Genomic DNA, 17335 nt, shown 5'->3' with positions numbered 1-17335 from the left:
CCATGCCCGAGGCAGGATTAGAACCTGCGACCGTAGCGGCTTGAATCCAAAATGGCGGATTTCAAGATAGCGGGCATGAATGACATTCATTCAAAAAAATTGCGGCCCCACATCAAACCTATGTTCCCATCATCACATTTCAATTTTCCCTTTAATCTTCCAACTTATGAAGGTATCCAAGGACTTTTGACTCGCCCTGTATTTACAGACCAATAGCGCAAGTTGTTCTGAGGTACCAGGTATTGACAAAGAGAAAATCCCCAGTAATGTACGAGTACAAAATAAATGCCCAGTCTTTGGAAGCGATAACATCCGATAAGTACCTGTGTCTGACTATACGATGTGATTCGAATGGAACGATCAGATTACACAAGTAACGGGTAAGGCGAACCCTAGATTGCGGTTTATTGGTAGAATCTTGAAGCGATGCAATACTTCAGCAAAGGAAATTGCTTACAATACCTTAGTTCGTCCACTCTTAGAGTATTGTTCGTCATACCAGTTGGGTCTGATTCAAGAGATTGAGAAGGTCGAAAGAAGAGCGGCAATATTCGTGACTGCTACATTTAGCCAACGCGAGAGCGTTACAAGTCTCATAGAAAGTTTGAAGTGGGACACACTTGCAGATAGACGACCCGCTAAACGGAAGGGGCTGCTCACTAAATTCCAAAATCCGATCTTCGCCAAGGATGTAGAGCATATATAATCACCACCAACTTTCAAATCAGGCAATGATCACCATTCAAAGATAAGGAAAATTAGAGCTCGTACTGAGGCGTTCGGTCGTTTTTCCCTCGCGCAATCCACGAGTGGAGCGCAGGGGGCGAGATATGACTTTGGCGCGAATAGTGCCCTCCGCCACACACCGCTAGGTGGCTAGCGAAGTACATATGTAGATGTAGACCCAAGCTGAAACACCCATATTAGTACGTGGCGTAGCCTCCACAGATAGCAATGCAGGCCCGCACCCTACCATCCGACCAACCGTATAAATGGCGAATACTGTCCTGGGACTTATGACGCCACGCCTGCTCGACCCATTCACATAGTTCTGTAAGAGTTGGTCGACAGGTCACATGAGTCACTTCTCGTCCCACCACATCCCACATACTAGATTGGAGACAAGTCTGGAGATTGTGCTGCTGCAGATCTTGCAGAGCACGTTTTCACGAGAGGTGTGTGGGCGAGCATTATCGTGTTGGAACAACACATCGCCTTCCTGCTTCAAGAACAGCAAAAGAACAGGTCTAACAACATTCTGCACGTACCGAGCGCTGGTTAGAGTCCTCTCCAGAAACCTCAAAGGTGAACGAGAGTTGTATCTTATCACATCCCAGACCGTAAGGCCTTGGGTGGGGTCAGTGGGTCTTGGACGAATCAACTCTACGAGACAGTGCTCACCAGGTCTACATGGTACGCATGAACGACCATCACTCGCATGCAGGGATAAACTGCTTTCGTCGCTGAAGACCGCAGGGCGCCATTCCAACTTGCAAATGATCCTCTAACGGCACCAGTCGAGCCGTGCACGTCAGTGGTGTTGCGTGAATGGAAGATGGGCTACAGGTGTGCGTGCCCGTACTCCTGCTACTAATAACCATTTCACAACAGTTTTTGTTGAGGAAAACAATGACGAAACTTACTTTGAGAATGTCTCTCGTATCACATTTTAATCACACCCTTGAACCTTTCTTTTATTACCGTTATATCTTCAGCGATCAGTAGATTTAGTAGCAGGGGCGAAAACGGCATCCCAGTCCTAGATCCGTTTTAAGCCGAGTACTTCTTGACCTTGCATACTTACAGGACAGGCACACAAATAATTACAATTTCAGAAAAAAACTGGATGATTTATTCAAGAAAAAGAGCTTCACACACACTGACAAAGTAGATATCGCGTCGTTGCACGTCTGGCCCCTATACAAGCAGTTACTGGGCTTGGCATTGATAGAGTTGTTGGACATCCTCCAGAGGGGCATCGTGCCAAATTCTGTCCAACTGCGCGATAGATTGTTACAGTTCCGAGCTAGCTGGAGGACCCTGCAGATAATGCTGCAGACGTTCTCAACTGGGGAGAGATCCGGCAGCTCTGTTGGCCAAGGTGGGTTTGTGGCAAGCACGAAGACAACAGAAAATCTCGCAGTATGGGAGCGGGCATTATCTTGCTGAAATGTAAGCCCAGGGTCGCTTGTCACGAAGGGCAACGAAAAAGGAGTAGAATATCGTCGATATTCCGCTGTGCTGTAAGAGTGCCGCAGATGACAACCAAAGGGGATCTGCTATGAAAATAAATGGCACCCCACACCATCGCTCCTGGCTGGTTATGGCGGGCGACACTGAGGTTGGTATCCCACCAGTGTCTGGTGCGTCTCTAGACACGACCTCGCTGGTCATCGGGACTCAGTTCCAAGCGGGATTCGTGAATGAAAACATTTTTACTCCAGTCAGTGAGATTACAGACCGAAGCGTGTCTGCAAGATACGCCGCACAACGATGGGATACCAAGCTCATTGTCTTTTTCCGTGTAGTAGTATACTACTGGCCATTAAAATTGCTACACCAAGAAGAAATGCAGATGACAAACGGGTATTCATTGGACAAATATATTATACTACAATTGTGATTACATTTTCACGCAATTTGGGTGCATAGATCCTGAGAAATCAGTACCCACAACAACCACCTCTCGCCGTAATAACGGCCTTGATACACCTGGGCATTGATTCAAACAGAGCTTGGATGGCGTGTACAGGTACAGCTGCCCATACAGCTTCAACACGATACCACTGTTCATCAAGAGTAGTGACTGGCGTATTGTGACGAGCCAGTTGCTCGGCCACCATTAACCAGACGTTTTCAGTTGGTGAAATATCTGGAGAATGTGTTGGCCAGGGCAGCAGTCGAACATTTTCTGTATCCAGAAAGGCCCGTACAGGACCTGCAACATGCGGTCGTGCATTATCCTGCTGAAATGTAGGGTTTCGCAGGGCTCGAATGAAGGGTAGAGCCACGGGTCGTAACACATCTGAAATTTAACGTCCACTGTTCAGAGTTCCGTCAATGCGAAAAAGAGGTGACCGAGACGTGTAACCAATGGCACTCCATACCATCACGCCGGGTGAAACGCCAGTATGGCGATCAGGAATACACGCCTCCAATGTGCGTTCGCCGCGATGTCGCCAAACACGGATGTGACCATCATAATGCTGTCAACAAAACCTGGATTCATCCGAAAAAAAGGCGTTATGCCATTCGTGCACCCAGGTTCGTCGTTGAGTACACCATCACAGGCGCTCCTGTCTGTGATGCAGCGCCAAGGGTAACGGCAGCTATGGTCTCCCAGCTGATAGTCCATGCTGCTGCAAACGTCGTCGAACTGATCGTATAGCCGGCCGCTGCGGCCGAGCGGATCTAGGCGGTTCAGTCTAGAACCGCGCGACCGCTATGGTCGCAGGTTCGAATCCTGCCTCGGGCATGCATGTGTGTGATGTTCTTAGGTTAGTTAGGTTTAAGCAGTTCTAAGTTCTAGGGGACTGATGACCTCAGATGTTAAGTCCCATAGTGCTCAGAGCCATTTGAACTGTTCGTGCAGATGGTTGTTGTTTTGCAAACGTCCCCATCTGTTGACTCAGGAATCGAGACGTGGCTGCACGATCCGTTACAGCCATGCGGATAAGATGTCTGTCATCTCGACTGCTAGTATATACGAGGCCGTTGGGATCCAGCACGGCGTTCCGTATTACCCTCCTGAACCCACCGATTCCATATTCTGCTAATAGTCATTGGATCTCGACCAACGCGAGCAGCAATGTCGCGATACGATAAACCGCAATCGCGATAGGCTACAATCCGACCTTTGTCAAAGTCGGAAACGTGATGGTACGCCTTTCTCCTCCTTACACGAGGCATCACAACAACGTTTCACCAAGCAACGCTGGTCAGCTGCTGTTTGTGTATGACAAATCGGTTGGAAACTTTCCTCATGTCGGGACGTTCTAGGTGTCGCCGACCTTGCGTGAATGCTCTGAAAAGCTAATCATTTGCATATCACAGCATCTTCTTCCTGTCGGTTAAATTTCGCGTCTGTATCACGTCATCTTGGTGGTGTAGCAGTTTTAATGGCCAGTAGTGTGTTTAACGTCAGTGACTGACGGTCACACGACTCTCCGAAATGACCAGTGTACCGTTCTAAGAGGACCACTAACATTTTGTCCAGTGAGCCTATGCATGTGTACAAAACTGCCTGTACATGGGAAATAAGGTGTTTGTTTTTGTAGGCGACGTGTTTAGAGAGATGTCTCCCTCAGTTTCCGGCAGTGCGTGAGCACACTCGTTGCGGTTGCAGCGCGCCCCGCCGCTGGAGACGCGACCGACGGCTGCGCCGCCAGCGCCGCTGCCGGTGCGTGCGTCGCACATCCACGTGAAGAGCAGCGAGGCGGGCGACCTGCTGCTGTACCAGGACTACCTGGCGCCGTACCACGCCGTCGAGCTGCTGCCCGGCGCCAAGCACGCCGTGCGCATCTGCCACGCGGGCGACGCGTCCGTGGGCGCCGCCACCTTCTGCTGCGACGTCGACGCCGAGATCGACCTGTCGACGCCGCCCCCTAGCTCCCTCCTCCCCTACCGCTACATGGCCGGCATCTTCAGCGGCGTGCGCAACTTCGGCGGAGTCAAGACCGCCGGCATCAAGGTGAGCGTGCGCGCTGCCCGCCAACCTGGCCCGCTCCTCCACACTTCTACTGTTGCCTTTCTGCAACGCGCACTCTCAGCGATGTGATTTACAAAGAACCCCCTGCCGCGCGGGATTAGCCGAGCGGTCTCGGGCGCTGCAGTCGTGGACTGTGCGCGGCTGGTCCCGGCGGAGGTTCGAGTCCTCCCTCGGGCATGCGTGTGTGTGTTTGTCATTCGGATAATTTAGGTTAAGTAGTGTGTAACCTTAGGGACTGATGACCTTAGCAGTTAAGTCCCATAAGATTTCACACACACATTTGAACATTTTGAAAGAACCCCGTGAATGCGAGGTCACTATTTCAATCTTTAGTACGGTTCCGTCAGACGGAGTGATTTTGGACACCGGGGCGAATTCGGACAGTATGGCTGATTTGCTCTTTGCCACTGCACAAAAAACAAAGAGTTGCTTATTTTAACGTCCGTGCGTCAAAGCGCAAGATTGCATTTATCGCTATCCACAACTTCTATTTTGCGTCGGTTGTTTCCCTAGGTGAATAATTGACGAACAGTCTCAGTGTTAAAAATCCATGCATTGTCGTAAAGTGGAAACTTTTGAACTGTTGCACCGAGCGGGAAGTTATTGTAACCGCAATTGTCGACGCGCTCAGTAGCTAACAGCATTGAGACAATTTCTGTCGAGTTTCTCGTGCAAGGTTATAAAATAACGACGGTTTTTGTAAAACTGTGTACTGTGTGGAGTGATTTCGGACAATGCCAAGAGCAGGAGAGGAGCTACAGTACGGTGTAATTATGACCCGGAACTTGTGCAGGAAGCACATCCCCCCCCCCCCCCCCAAAAAAAAAAAAAAAAAAAAAAGAATGATGGGAGGACAGCCAGTGCTTAATAAAGAAGGATAAGAAATGTTGAAGCAAGGTATCTTGAGGGCTGCACATTGGGGATTTCCCTTTACTAAATTGGATATTAGATATTTAGTTAAAGGCTACCTTGATAAATCTATCCGAAAAAAGAAGAACTTTAGTAATATCTTGCAGGAGAAGAGTGGGTGCATTTATTCTTCAAACGACAGTCAGAAGATCTTTGCATTAGCTTAAGCGAAAATATTAAATGAGCTCGTGCAGAAATGAACAAAGAGACTATTTATTTAAATTCTTGCAAAATAAAAACTTATATGTAATATATAAAATTCATTCCATATCACTTTTTCGTGACAAAGAGCTCCCTTAAAATGTGTAAAATGTCACCAAAATCAAATAAAAAGCATGTAGAATTTTTAAAAAAAGCAGTAACTGTCCGAATTCCCCCTCTATATACTGTAACTTCGGACAGAGATTTAAAAAAACACATGTGTCCGGACACTTTATTTAACTGCCTCAGATAAATATACCTACACATACACTCTCTGGTTCTGGGATATTTTATCCGTTACACATATACCCTACCACTTCCATAAAAATCAATTTAATCTAACAATATATACGAAAGTTACAATCAAAATAACGACAAAACCGTCCGAAATCACCCCGTTTGACGAGTTCATTTGAAAGTGTTGTGGTAACAATTATGACAAGAAAAATATTACCTGCTAATGACTTACCACAAGCATCAGAAGTGCGACCGAAAACGAGCGTCCAGGAGGTGCAGAGATCAACCTTTGTGGGATATATGCATTACATTTCACAAGGTGGACATCGTCGACATTCCAGAAATGTTCAAAACAAACCATTAAATGTCAACACCAACACTAAATGAAAAATGGTGCTCCACAGCGTTCACCAAGGTTCGCACTAACAAGACCGAGGAGAACTACTTGGGAGTTACAAACCGTGCACGACGTTCAATTAGGCATCCACTCGTAACGAATGCATATAGGATCATATCGGTGTCGTGGGGTGATGAGAACTGGTGGGATGTGATGGCATGCAACCGAATGCGAAACAGTCTGTCTTGGAGCTTATCATGAAACTGGGGGGGCAGGACATCAAAGGGCCGGCCTGCAGCAGGAGAGGCACCACAAGACACTTTAATTTCCACTATCTATTCTTTTGCAAATAAATTCATAAAAGAATGAAATTTTCACTCTACAGCGGAGTGTGCACTGATATGAAACTTCCTGGCAGATTAAAACTGCATGCCGGACCGAGACTCAAACTCGGGACCTTTGCCTTCCGCGGGCAAGTGCTCTACCAACTGAGCTACCCAGGCACGACTCACGCCCTGCCCTCACAGCTTTAGTTCTGCCAGTACCTCATCTCCTACCTTCCAAACTTTACAGAAGCTCTCCTGCGAACCTTGCAGAACTAGCACTCCTGAAAGAAAGGATATTGCGGAAACATGGCTTAGCCACAGCCTGGGGGATGTTTCTAGAATGAAATTTTCACTCTACAGTGGAGTGTGCACTGATATGAAACTTCCTGGCAGATTGAAACTGTGTGCTGGACCGAGATTCGAACTCGGGACCTTTGCCTTTGACAGGCAAGTGCTCTACCAACTGAGCTGCCCAAGCACGACTCACGCCCCGTCCTCACAGCTTTACTTCTGCCAGTACCTCATCTCCTACCTTCCAAACTTTACAGAAGCTCTCCTGCGACCCTTGCAGAACTAGCTTAGATCCAGAAACCTCAGTTTCATTAATTCAGTCAATTAATATCATTACAACGTGTGTTCATTATGATTTATAAGCTTGCATATACATTGGGAATTAGTATCTGTTACTATGATAGCACTCTAAATTGTCTGTGATCCCGTTCTGTTACTTTACAAGCTGTACCTTTTCATTCATTTGCATAAGGAGGGCTTGCATTTAATTCTATCTTTACATTGATAAACATCAGGATTTAAATATACCTTGCTGTTGTCAGATCTTAATATCTTAACAATTTATCCAGTTAGTTTTTCATATTCCACAAAACAGTCATAAATTTGATTTTTTGATTTGATAATGTAGACTCTAGCTGCTTTACTACAAATATCAATAAAAGTGGAAAGTATTTTACCCTATGCAAACCATGAGTTGAGTGATGCCCCCTCAAATCAGTATCAGGAATCTATAATGTTTCTTTTGGCTTGCTTCTGTTGTTTTCAAAAGGTAAATTGTGCATTTCATCTTCACTTCAAACTTCACACTTCATAAAAGTTAATTCTAAAATTTTGGTAATCCATCTGCTAACTCATGTTTACACAGCATATTTGAATCATTAAAATTTACATGTACAAGTGTACAGTGCCCTTTCTCCTTTACTGACATACTATCCCTATTATTCATACTATTTACATTAATCTCTTTTTTTATAAATTCTTCTTGTCATTTTGCACAGCCTATCTTCTTCCAAAGAAATCACAAGTAAGTTACTGTCCTAATCAAATACTTTTGAGAGATAGCCTACAGGTGCATTTTTATGTTTTTCAGTCACTTCAGCATTGCTATTTGAATTTCTGTCTGTGTCTTTGACATAAAATACATTTTTCATTTCAAGTGAAAGCATGTCATTATAAACTGAAAAAAAAAACTAATTATATTTCCTATTTTTCTAGCTTGTAGAACTTTACCATCCACAATTTTTACATTCACAGCATCTTTTAAATATATGCTCTCAGAAAGATAATCATCATTATTAACAACATACTCTATGCAACCAATGTCTAACAACCAGTTAACCTTTACATTGTAACTCAACATTATTATATGCCATCGTGATTTGTACCTAAAGCGCATGAAAATTTGTTTTTACTGCTGCTATGCTGTTTGGTTTGCCCATGTTGCCAACTGCCATGACAGCCTTCTTGAAAATGTTTGCCACATGTCCATGAGCTCCTTCTTGTTCCTGACTGATGATAGTTCCTTTTGAAATGTCTTGATTTTTCCACATCTGTAATATAACTGCTTTTGGTAGCCCATATTTGTTTCCATTGCAGATGCTTATGAAACTGAATTGCCATACTTTTGAAGATAGACATAAACTATGCCAAGAAAGCCTACAAACCAAGTTTCAAGAACTGGTTGTAAATGATGACTCTAGGAATATACTAAAACCTCCTACATATTGATCACACAAGGATCGTGGGGACAAGATTACAATAATTACCACACACACAGAGACATTTAAACAACCATTCTTCTGATGCTCCATACATGGAGAGACCCTAACAACTGCTACAACGGGACATACCCTCTGCCATGGTGCTTTGCAGACTATAGATGTAGATGTACATGTACCACATTACAACAATTGGTTTTGCGTACTATCTACATTTATCTTGATGCCATGTTAAAATTAGCTCATATTGCAGTGTTTACACCGTTTCAATTCACTAACATGTTAATGCAGTTGCAATTGTGGCAGAATAATGTAACAGATTATTATTAAACAAATAACCTCAGACAAGTCAGGTCAATAGCTTATTAAAAGCTCACATTCAGTACACCAATAAATGTATAATTTCTTCAATTATGTTGTTGCATACCCATACTGATTTTCATTTTCCAGCTATCTATGGCCCTTAAAATAATTACATTATTTTAGTTACTCACATACTGTACTATGGAAGAAAGTTTTGCATGTTAACCACATGGCAAAATAGTCTCCCTTTTGTGTGCTAACATTCGCTAAAAACTCATTTAGATATCTTGAATCATTTATGAGACACAAGAGATGTTGTGAAGATTTCACATTCACTCTATTATATGTATGTACAAATGGAAGTGAGTGCATTGCATACAAACCATTTTCTCAATACTGGAATAGATATAGATCTCCTCCCAAGTTTAAAGAAAACTCCAATATGTTGGTTGTATTTTGTATGCAGCAATGTATGACCTAACATGTACCAAAAGTAAACTCATAGTAACTTATGTTTTACATTGTAAACAAATTCTAATTTGGGGAGGGGGGGGGGGGGGTTACTTAAGTTCAAAGTATCACATTAATTATGACCATTAAGGGAATGATGGGAGTTCACCATGAAGCTGATGAATAATGATACAGAAAGTGAAAGAATCAAATTGTTTTACTGAATAGTTTATTTAACATTATTTGAGAAAGAATGCTGGGTAGTCATCATGCATGTGACTCCATTCCTATGGTGTCTTGTTCACAATGGATGAAGTGCACAGGTTAGTGGGCGATAGCAAACTGAGATAGCCCAGCCCTCAGAACAGAAGGATGGGTTTGCCCAGTACTCAGAACATGAATGAATTTCTGTGCAGAGGCTACATTAAATGTGACTGTTTGCAGGTATGTGGAATCATGGCTTGTGGGGGTGAGACTGATGCAGGCGGTGAGATGTGCGGCTTGTGGAACACATCACTGTCAGCAGCGACAGCCACACTGCATCGAGCTATCGTGGCGGCTAACCTGACAGCCTCAACAACATTCCATCTGCCCATCAGCCTCACGGGTGAGCTGCTGCCAGTGGCCGCAGATAAGCTGCGCTACAATGCTGACTGGCATGGTGCCTCTGTCCAGATCGAGTCTCCAGTAACAGACCTGCTGGTGCTGGCATTGTGGGCCCGAGACACCACACTAGATGGTGACCAGCCAGTGGGAGCATCTGCCACAGCTGCATGAAAGAGGCCACCCTGAAACATCTGGCTCTTTCACAGTTGTTCTGCAGCCACATGTGCTCTGTCCACTTAGTCCTGAACACATTCAAGAATTTCATCTGTGGATGCCACATGTTTGCCCACAGTTTGTGAGCTCTCTTGCTTGCTCATTTCATTAGTAATTACTCCTCTCCCTGTCAATTATGGATTCAGAGATCACTATTAGTTTACTATGTCCTATGTCGAAAGCTGTTATTGAATTATAATAAGAAAATCATATCAACGAGATTCAAATAAAACTTCAACTTCCATGAATGCATTGCTCTTGCACAACCTTCCCTACTCATAAGTATTGTCGAATATTCTGCTAACATGTGACCATAAAACTAAGTACACTACTTGGCTATCATTTGAATATTTCCTTCAGCTGATTGTTCAAGACTAATCACATCTGCAGACTTCAAGTTAGTTGGAAAACTTTTCGATGAGCCCAGAAAAGTATAACTGTTCATTGTTACACCATACAGAAGTATTTGTTCTTGAACTGAATGAGATGCAGCAATAGTGACTTCACAACTTGAGACGCAACCCACAAAATTCTTCATCTATCTCTGAATCTCAAGATGTGGATACTTTTCACATTTAAACTGTTGTTTTCATCATACAATAGGTTGTGGAGAATTCCACAAACAACTATAATTTGCCACTCTCTCTGCCACATCTGCAGATACAGCGCAAAACCTTTTCTTGTATTCCTCTCTTATATAGCCCCGCTTCCCTAATTATATCTACTGTGACCTAGGGCCTTATCTCTGTATGTGAGGGCATTGGTTGGATGGCAGTGATCATGTTCTCAGAATATTCAGTGATGAGACAGTGACAAACTTCCAACGCTAGCCTGTCTAATTGTCTTTCTTGTAGTTTCACCACCTGAACTTTGTCCAAATCAAAATCAGAGTTGTGCAACACATCTGTGAAACAATAACTGTAGATACACTGTTTAGTGGAAACAACAGTGAATAACAGTAATAGATACTATTATTATATGGTCATAATCACTACAGTATTTCCTGTTACCAGTTCCAACTCAGGTTGGTCATCATGAGCCGCTGGCAAGTGATTACTCCAGTAAACCTTGTGTCAAGTACAGTCCAATTTGCCACCCATTGTAGTGTTGGCTCAAATAATAAGACAGATGCCAGATGATGACTAATCCAAATCAAAACAAAGTAAACAAGTAATGATATGGACTGTATTCTAATCAAATACTCTAAATCAAAATCTCATCCTAACCTATTACCATGCCGGGAAATTATGTAGCTCTTATTTGAGCTTCTTAGTCTCTTTCCTCATTTTAACTGGATGTTAAATCCTACCCAAAACGAGCAATACGTGAGAACTGATTGTAAGAATGTGAAAGAAGGAAGAAAGTTTAGGATTTTACATCCCACCAACATCAAAGTCATCACAGACTGTGCAGGAATGTGTTGTAGATGACCTTTCATTCATTCTGGCTAAGAAGAAATGCAATACAGAAATGTAGGGATGGGAGCACAGTTGTCTTGTAAACAAGGTTTTTGTAAACATACATTTACTTCCAAATCTTCCAGTCAATTGGAATCTAACATCATTTTTCCAAACTACAACATCCCATTTGGTTCCCCTTGTTGCATCATTTTGAAACGGCATGGTAAGATGTACTGACTGTTTTATTTTTGTGCTGTGTATGCAAGCAGTTCTGCTCTTCATTCATAACTAAACGGTATGGGATTATAATTATTCAAGAAAAGTTACAGATTCATTCATAAATCTGCAGGTGTCTCTGATGCAGGTCCTACATTGATAATCTATTTAGGATTACATATTGTGTTCTACCAGCAAGGAAAGTCACAGAGATTTTAATAAGACAATGAATGACCATTCTTCACTGGTGTCTTTCTACACATTCAAACTAAACCAACCAATAAATATGGGGTACTGCCTGAAAACAACCAAAGCCCTTCCTTTGTTTCAAAAATACTGCAGATTGGAAAGGAAATAGTTGTCTCTCCATATCCTTCCAAAAGAAGATATGGAGCTCTAACAATCAAAATTTTTGTGTTTCACCTTCTACCCCACATCCTTGAACTCTAATAGCATCTCTTTAACTGCCTAAATACGTATGTTATTATCACCCAATTAAATCATCATTACCTTGATGACCATCATACTCTAAATAGGTTATATTCATTGTCTTCACAACGAATATTTAAATTATTCATTCTTTATATCTGTCAATGAAATATTTCCGTTTATCTCATCCATTTCTCACTCATTCTCATATCATTACTTAAGGGTCAATTATTTATAACAAATTGTTCCTGATTATTTTTTATTTGTTCTGACATACTTGCTTCTAGCATCAGAAATACTGTTACATATGTAATGTGTCAGAGTGTTAATAAGAATTTGTGATTTGCTAAAACTGAGTAACACCATTTCTGTGTTGTAATTCTAGAAGTTTCATCTTACAACAGTGACTAAAACATAAACAAGTATATTGTTATTTGCTTTAAAAATCTTTAAACATCAAGAGGAAATTGTAGTAATCAGATGATCAAAAATGATAAAAGTATCCTTTTTTGAAAAACAAAGCTTGTGCTATATCTGTGCATACAAACAAGAAATGGATTTCTATGTGAAATTTCAGTATGTTTGGGAATATACAGAAAGCCAATCAATTGTTCATTAACAACATGTAGATTTATCAACAACACTTTTTATTCATTTACACATGATCAATAGCTTTACTATGACAGTTTTTCTTGAAATGAAAGTTTCTGCATTGAAATAAAAGCTCATAGCATAGTGCACAGCAAAATCATCACTTGATTATTAATTAACTTCATGTTTGAGAAGTCAAGCAAAATCTAACCTTTTTATATATGAACCATATGCAAAATGATTCATCACAGTACTGTCTATCATACTGGACTGTTGTAGCCCATTTGGTCTCAAGGCTCAGTGAGCCTCACTGATGCTACACAAAGCCCTGAGAACCATAACAAATATCTGAATCACAAAAAACCTAATTATGGTAACATTATATGGCTAGAACCAAAATGTTTCTAATGTCACCACATAAATTAGCCAACTTTTACAGGGAGAGGAGATAAGTTCCCAATGATTGTGTAGTTGATACATTTTAATAACTGAGAGTACAGAATCAAAACCTTTTTTTTTTCTTTTTAGTGACTGAATCAAGAAAAGTAAGAACTTATTTATAAAATTTGTTAACACAAAGCAGATTCTAAATAGAAAGAACAATGCAACAACAGCCTATTTTCAATTAATATCCGATGAAGAAGAATCTAAAGTGACATCTGTCTATGTAACAGTAGACCATATGCAAGATGATCTGACAGACAGTAGTCATCTTTTATTCAATGGCCTACCTGGCCTACCTAAAAATACTCTCAGACAAAACCATCTCAATGTGGTACAGTTACATTTTGCATTTCCATTAGTAGTCAAAACTACTGTACTCTAAAACAAGTAGATAAGCCATAAAGACACCTAAGAAAATGCATTACTTTTGCTTTGTTATCATTCATTTACAACAGCAAAAGACTTGTAACATTCTTCTTTTAAGTTGTTAATCAGTATTTTGTTGAGCTTCTTCTCTGTAACTGCAACCAACTATTGCTGTATGACAGTTGTTTGTTGAAATAAAAGGCATAAAAACTGAAAATTTTGTGTTTATATACTCGTGTGTGTGTGTGTGTGTGTGTGTATGTGTGTGTGCGTGTGTGTGTGTGTGTGTGTGTGTGTGTGTGTGTGTGTGTGTGTGTGTGTGTGTGTGTGTGTGTGTCCATCATGGCTTTACAATGCAGTTGTTCAATTTGTTGACATCAGATGAACAAGCTATAGAGCCCATGGTATAGCACCAAAGTGGCTATGGACAAGATGTTGCAAAACCATAAAAAGGGTGTTTGTCCCATTGCTTGACCATGACATGTGGGAGAAGAACAAGGCTGTGGTTTGTCATAATTTCACATTATTACAAAAATGTTTTTTTCTATAAATTTCTGCTGCAATTGGTCTTTTTCACATTTACACAAATTTTGATTTCACATTGATTTTTCTTAGCTAATAACAGACTCAATGACTTGTCCACATATATTCAGTAATTATTTAATGATTTTTTTTTGTGCACTGTTTGGTTTTGTTAAACAAAACCATTTTATACACAAGATATACCAAAATAAATAGCATTAAACAATGAACTACACTGTTAGTATTACATTATTTTGATATATTCATTGCAAAAAATATTCTCTCTTAATCACAAACAAAATCAATAAAACTATTGTATGTATCCATACATACCAACTACCTAGCAATAAACACTAGAGAATATAATATCACAGCTTTATTCCAGGAAAATAACCGCTTTTCCTCACACATGCACAGGTATTGAATAATTCCATTGGTTTTGGTATCACAGAGTTAACTAACTCATTGTTGAGTCAGTTACATCTCAATGTTACCATTTTCTAATCTTCACATAAGACTAAATGGTCATTGAGTGGTTTCTTTTCTTTGGCTGCACCCCACAGCTACGTTCTCAACAAGGACAGAAGACCATAGTGTGACAGCAGCTGACAGTTGACATCTATCTTAAATTAAATACATGTGAGCCCCATAACAAATGATTTATCTGACTGCAATGGTCAGCAATAACACAATTCTATTACTCAGTTTAACTGAGAAGAGAAAGTAAAACTACCGAGAACTGTAAATGCTGACTCAGGTACACTATTCAGAGATACTTTACACAGTGAAAAACTGGAAGAAGTTCGTCAGAGACACACATTAGGTGAAGAATTTATTTCTTTCCTAAGAAGATTCTTACAACATTATGAATCAACGTTCATTGTACATTGAGTGAGGGACATTTTTAGTAGAGGCATAAAAAAATGTGGCTAATATTTGGGATCAAAATTTCTTGTGCTAGAAAGAGAGATCTTTATTTAAGGCAAAGGACTATCTCTGACCAAGAGTTAAAAATGCACTATAATTTTATTTCAAAATTTGCCAGTTTCTGGTCAAAAGGCAGAATTTATGTACTATATACAAAAATACAAAACTCCACAAACAAGGCAAGTACAATTTGGAGCATTATTTAGGCATGAAACAAAATTCATACACTGAAAGCAGATGCAATAAACTTACTTGGGGAGGTACTGTGTACTCCATCACCAGCCATCAGCTTTGCCAGCTCATCTGTTAGAGAGATCACAAAAATCGTTAGGGCACTAAAAATTAATAACTCTTCTTATTACGATTGTGTTTCAGCCAAAGAATTAAAATCTTACGCTTACTTGGTAACACTTTTCTTAAATTACCTTTGTAACCAATCAATGAGTCAAGGAATGTTTCATGAAAGATTAAGTATATGGAGGTAACACAATTACACAATTATCTCTTCTTATAGATCGATCACACTCCTTACTGCTTTCTCTCAAATATTTGGTAAAGTAGTAGGACACTGAATATTGAACCATCTTTTTGAGAATGTTGAACAACAATAGCTCAATTTCACTTTCATAAAGGCTTATCTATTGAGAATTCAGTATATGACCTCACAAACTTTTTTATAGTAGAACTAAACTAAGTTACCTTGCTGGTATTTTCTGTGATCTTGCAAAGGCTGTGTAGATCATAAAATTCTGCATGAGAAAACTAAAATGGCATGGCATTAAGGTCTTCCCCTTCCATGGATGAAGCCATATTTTAATAATAGAAAGCAGAGGGTCATATTAGTATATGATACAATGAGAATAAGATTAAATTCAGAGTAGGGAAACATTAAATATGGTGCCCAACAAGGTTCGATGCTTGGTCTGCTGCTGTTCTTGGTCTACATAAATGATTTGCTGTAGACTTTGTAGGACTCTTCCCGAACTGTACTGTTTCCAGATGACACAAGTACAGGGTGATTATAATTAAAGTTTCAGTTTCAAAATTCTGTAAAAAAAAGAACTGCTGCTCAGAATGACATCAAATCTGAACACAATACTATCAAAAAATAGGGAAATGTTATGGAAAGAAAAAAATTTAAAGAAATTTTCCCACTAGGTGGTACTGTAAGCATCAAAATGTAAATGGGTCCAGCTACAAGTGACAGATGAGCCACAACACTGTCACAGTGGTGTGAGTTGCACATAAAGCAAATCACACTGTGCAATGTGCATGACCACACAAGTCTGACATTCTACAGTTGTGGCACAGATAGTTAGGTCCTGAGTCCAAAACCTGCATAAAAAGCAACAATGACACCAGTTTTTAATTTTCCTGAGGCAAAAAATGCATAAAACAGCAATGAAATCAGTTTTTTGTTGCTTGAGGCCATAAACTACAAAAAAGCAACTATAAAATCGGTTTTTAATCATTCGCAGACTGGCGCAAAACGTGTACAATATGGTGTCCACTATTTTCTGCCCCAAATTGAAATTGAGAAACAGCCCATGTTACAACAAATCAGTGTCTCAGGGAACACATTGACAGTGGACTGTGCAATATGTGCCTTCAGTTCAGCTACGTTTGTGACTGGACCATTGAACACAGCATCTTTCAGAAAACTCCACAGCCCAATGTCACACAAATTAATAACAGGTGATCTGAATGGCCAGGCTGTGAGGAAAAGGCAGCTGATAATTCTAGCATTTCCAAACTGCCTCAGCAGTAGCCGCTTCACTGACTGGACCATTGTAGAGGAGCACCATCTTGCATGAAAATGATCCTACCCACACATTCATGCTGCTGTAGGGTTGGGATCATATTGGTGCACAAAAGACTCTCATAGCATTTACCAGTGATGGTACAGGTAACAGGAGCCACATGAATCAAGCCTTCAGAAAAATGTGGCCTACAACAAATGATTCTGTCAACCTGCACCACATAGTTACTTTTGCAGAATGAAGTGATGAAGTGCAGATTGATTTTCCATTGTCTGTATTCTGCATTTCTAAGTACTTAGATATCCTTGGACATGCAAATGACCTTTGTCTGTCGACAGAATATTCCATGGCCAATCATTGTCCACTTCCATCTAAGCAAGA

The 17335-nt window shown here is 40.7% G+C and overlaps 1 protein-coding gene across 1 annotated transcript in view; it reads left to right on the top strand.

Moving 5' to 3' along the window:
* Window positions 1–13962, top strand: part of LOC124544640 (vanin-like protein 3) — a 151502-nt gene extending 137540 nt beyond the window's left edge. The window contains exons 8-9 of the mRNA XM_047123251.1: window positions 4346–4690; window positions 9925–13962. Coding sequence (XP_046979207.1) covers window positions 4346–4690; window positions 9925–10257 — 678 coding nt within the window. The 3' untranslated portion in view covers window positions 10258–13962. The remainder of the gene's footprint in view (window positions 1–4345; window positions 4691–9924) is intronic.
* The last annotated feature ends 3373 nt before the right edge of the window (window positions 13963–17335 follow it).

This window comes from Schistocerca americana, chromosome 8 (genome assembly GCF_021461395.2).
Source record: "Schistocerca americana isolate TAMUIC-IGC-003095 chromosome 8, iqSchAmer2.1, whole genome shotgun sequence".
NCBI classification, from domain to species: domain Eukaryota; kingdom Metazoa; phylum Arthropoda; class Insecta; order Orthoptera; family Acrididae; genus Schistocerca; species Schistocerca americana.
Note: the sequence above shows the minus strand (reverse complement) of the source record. Positions and strands in the feature narration are given on the sequence as shown.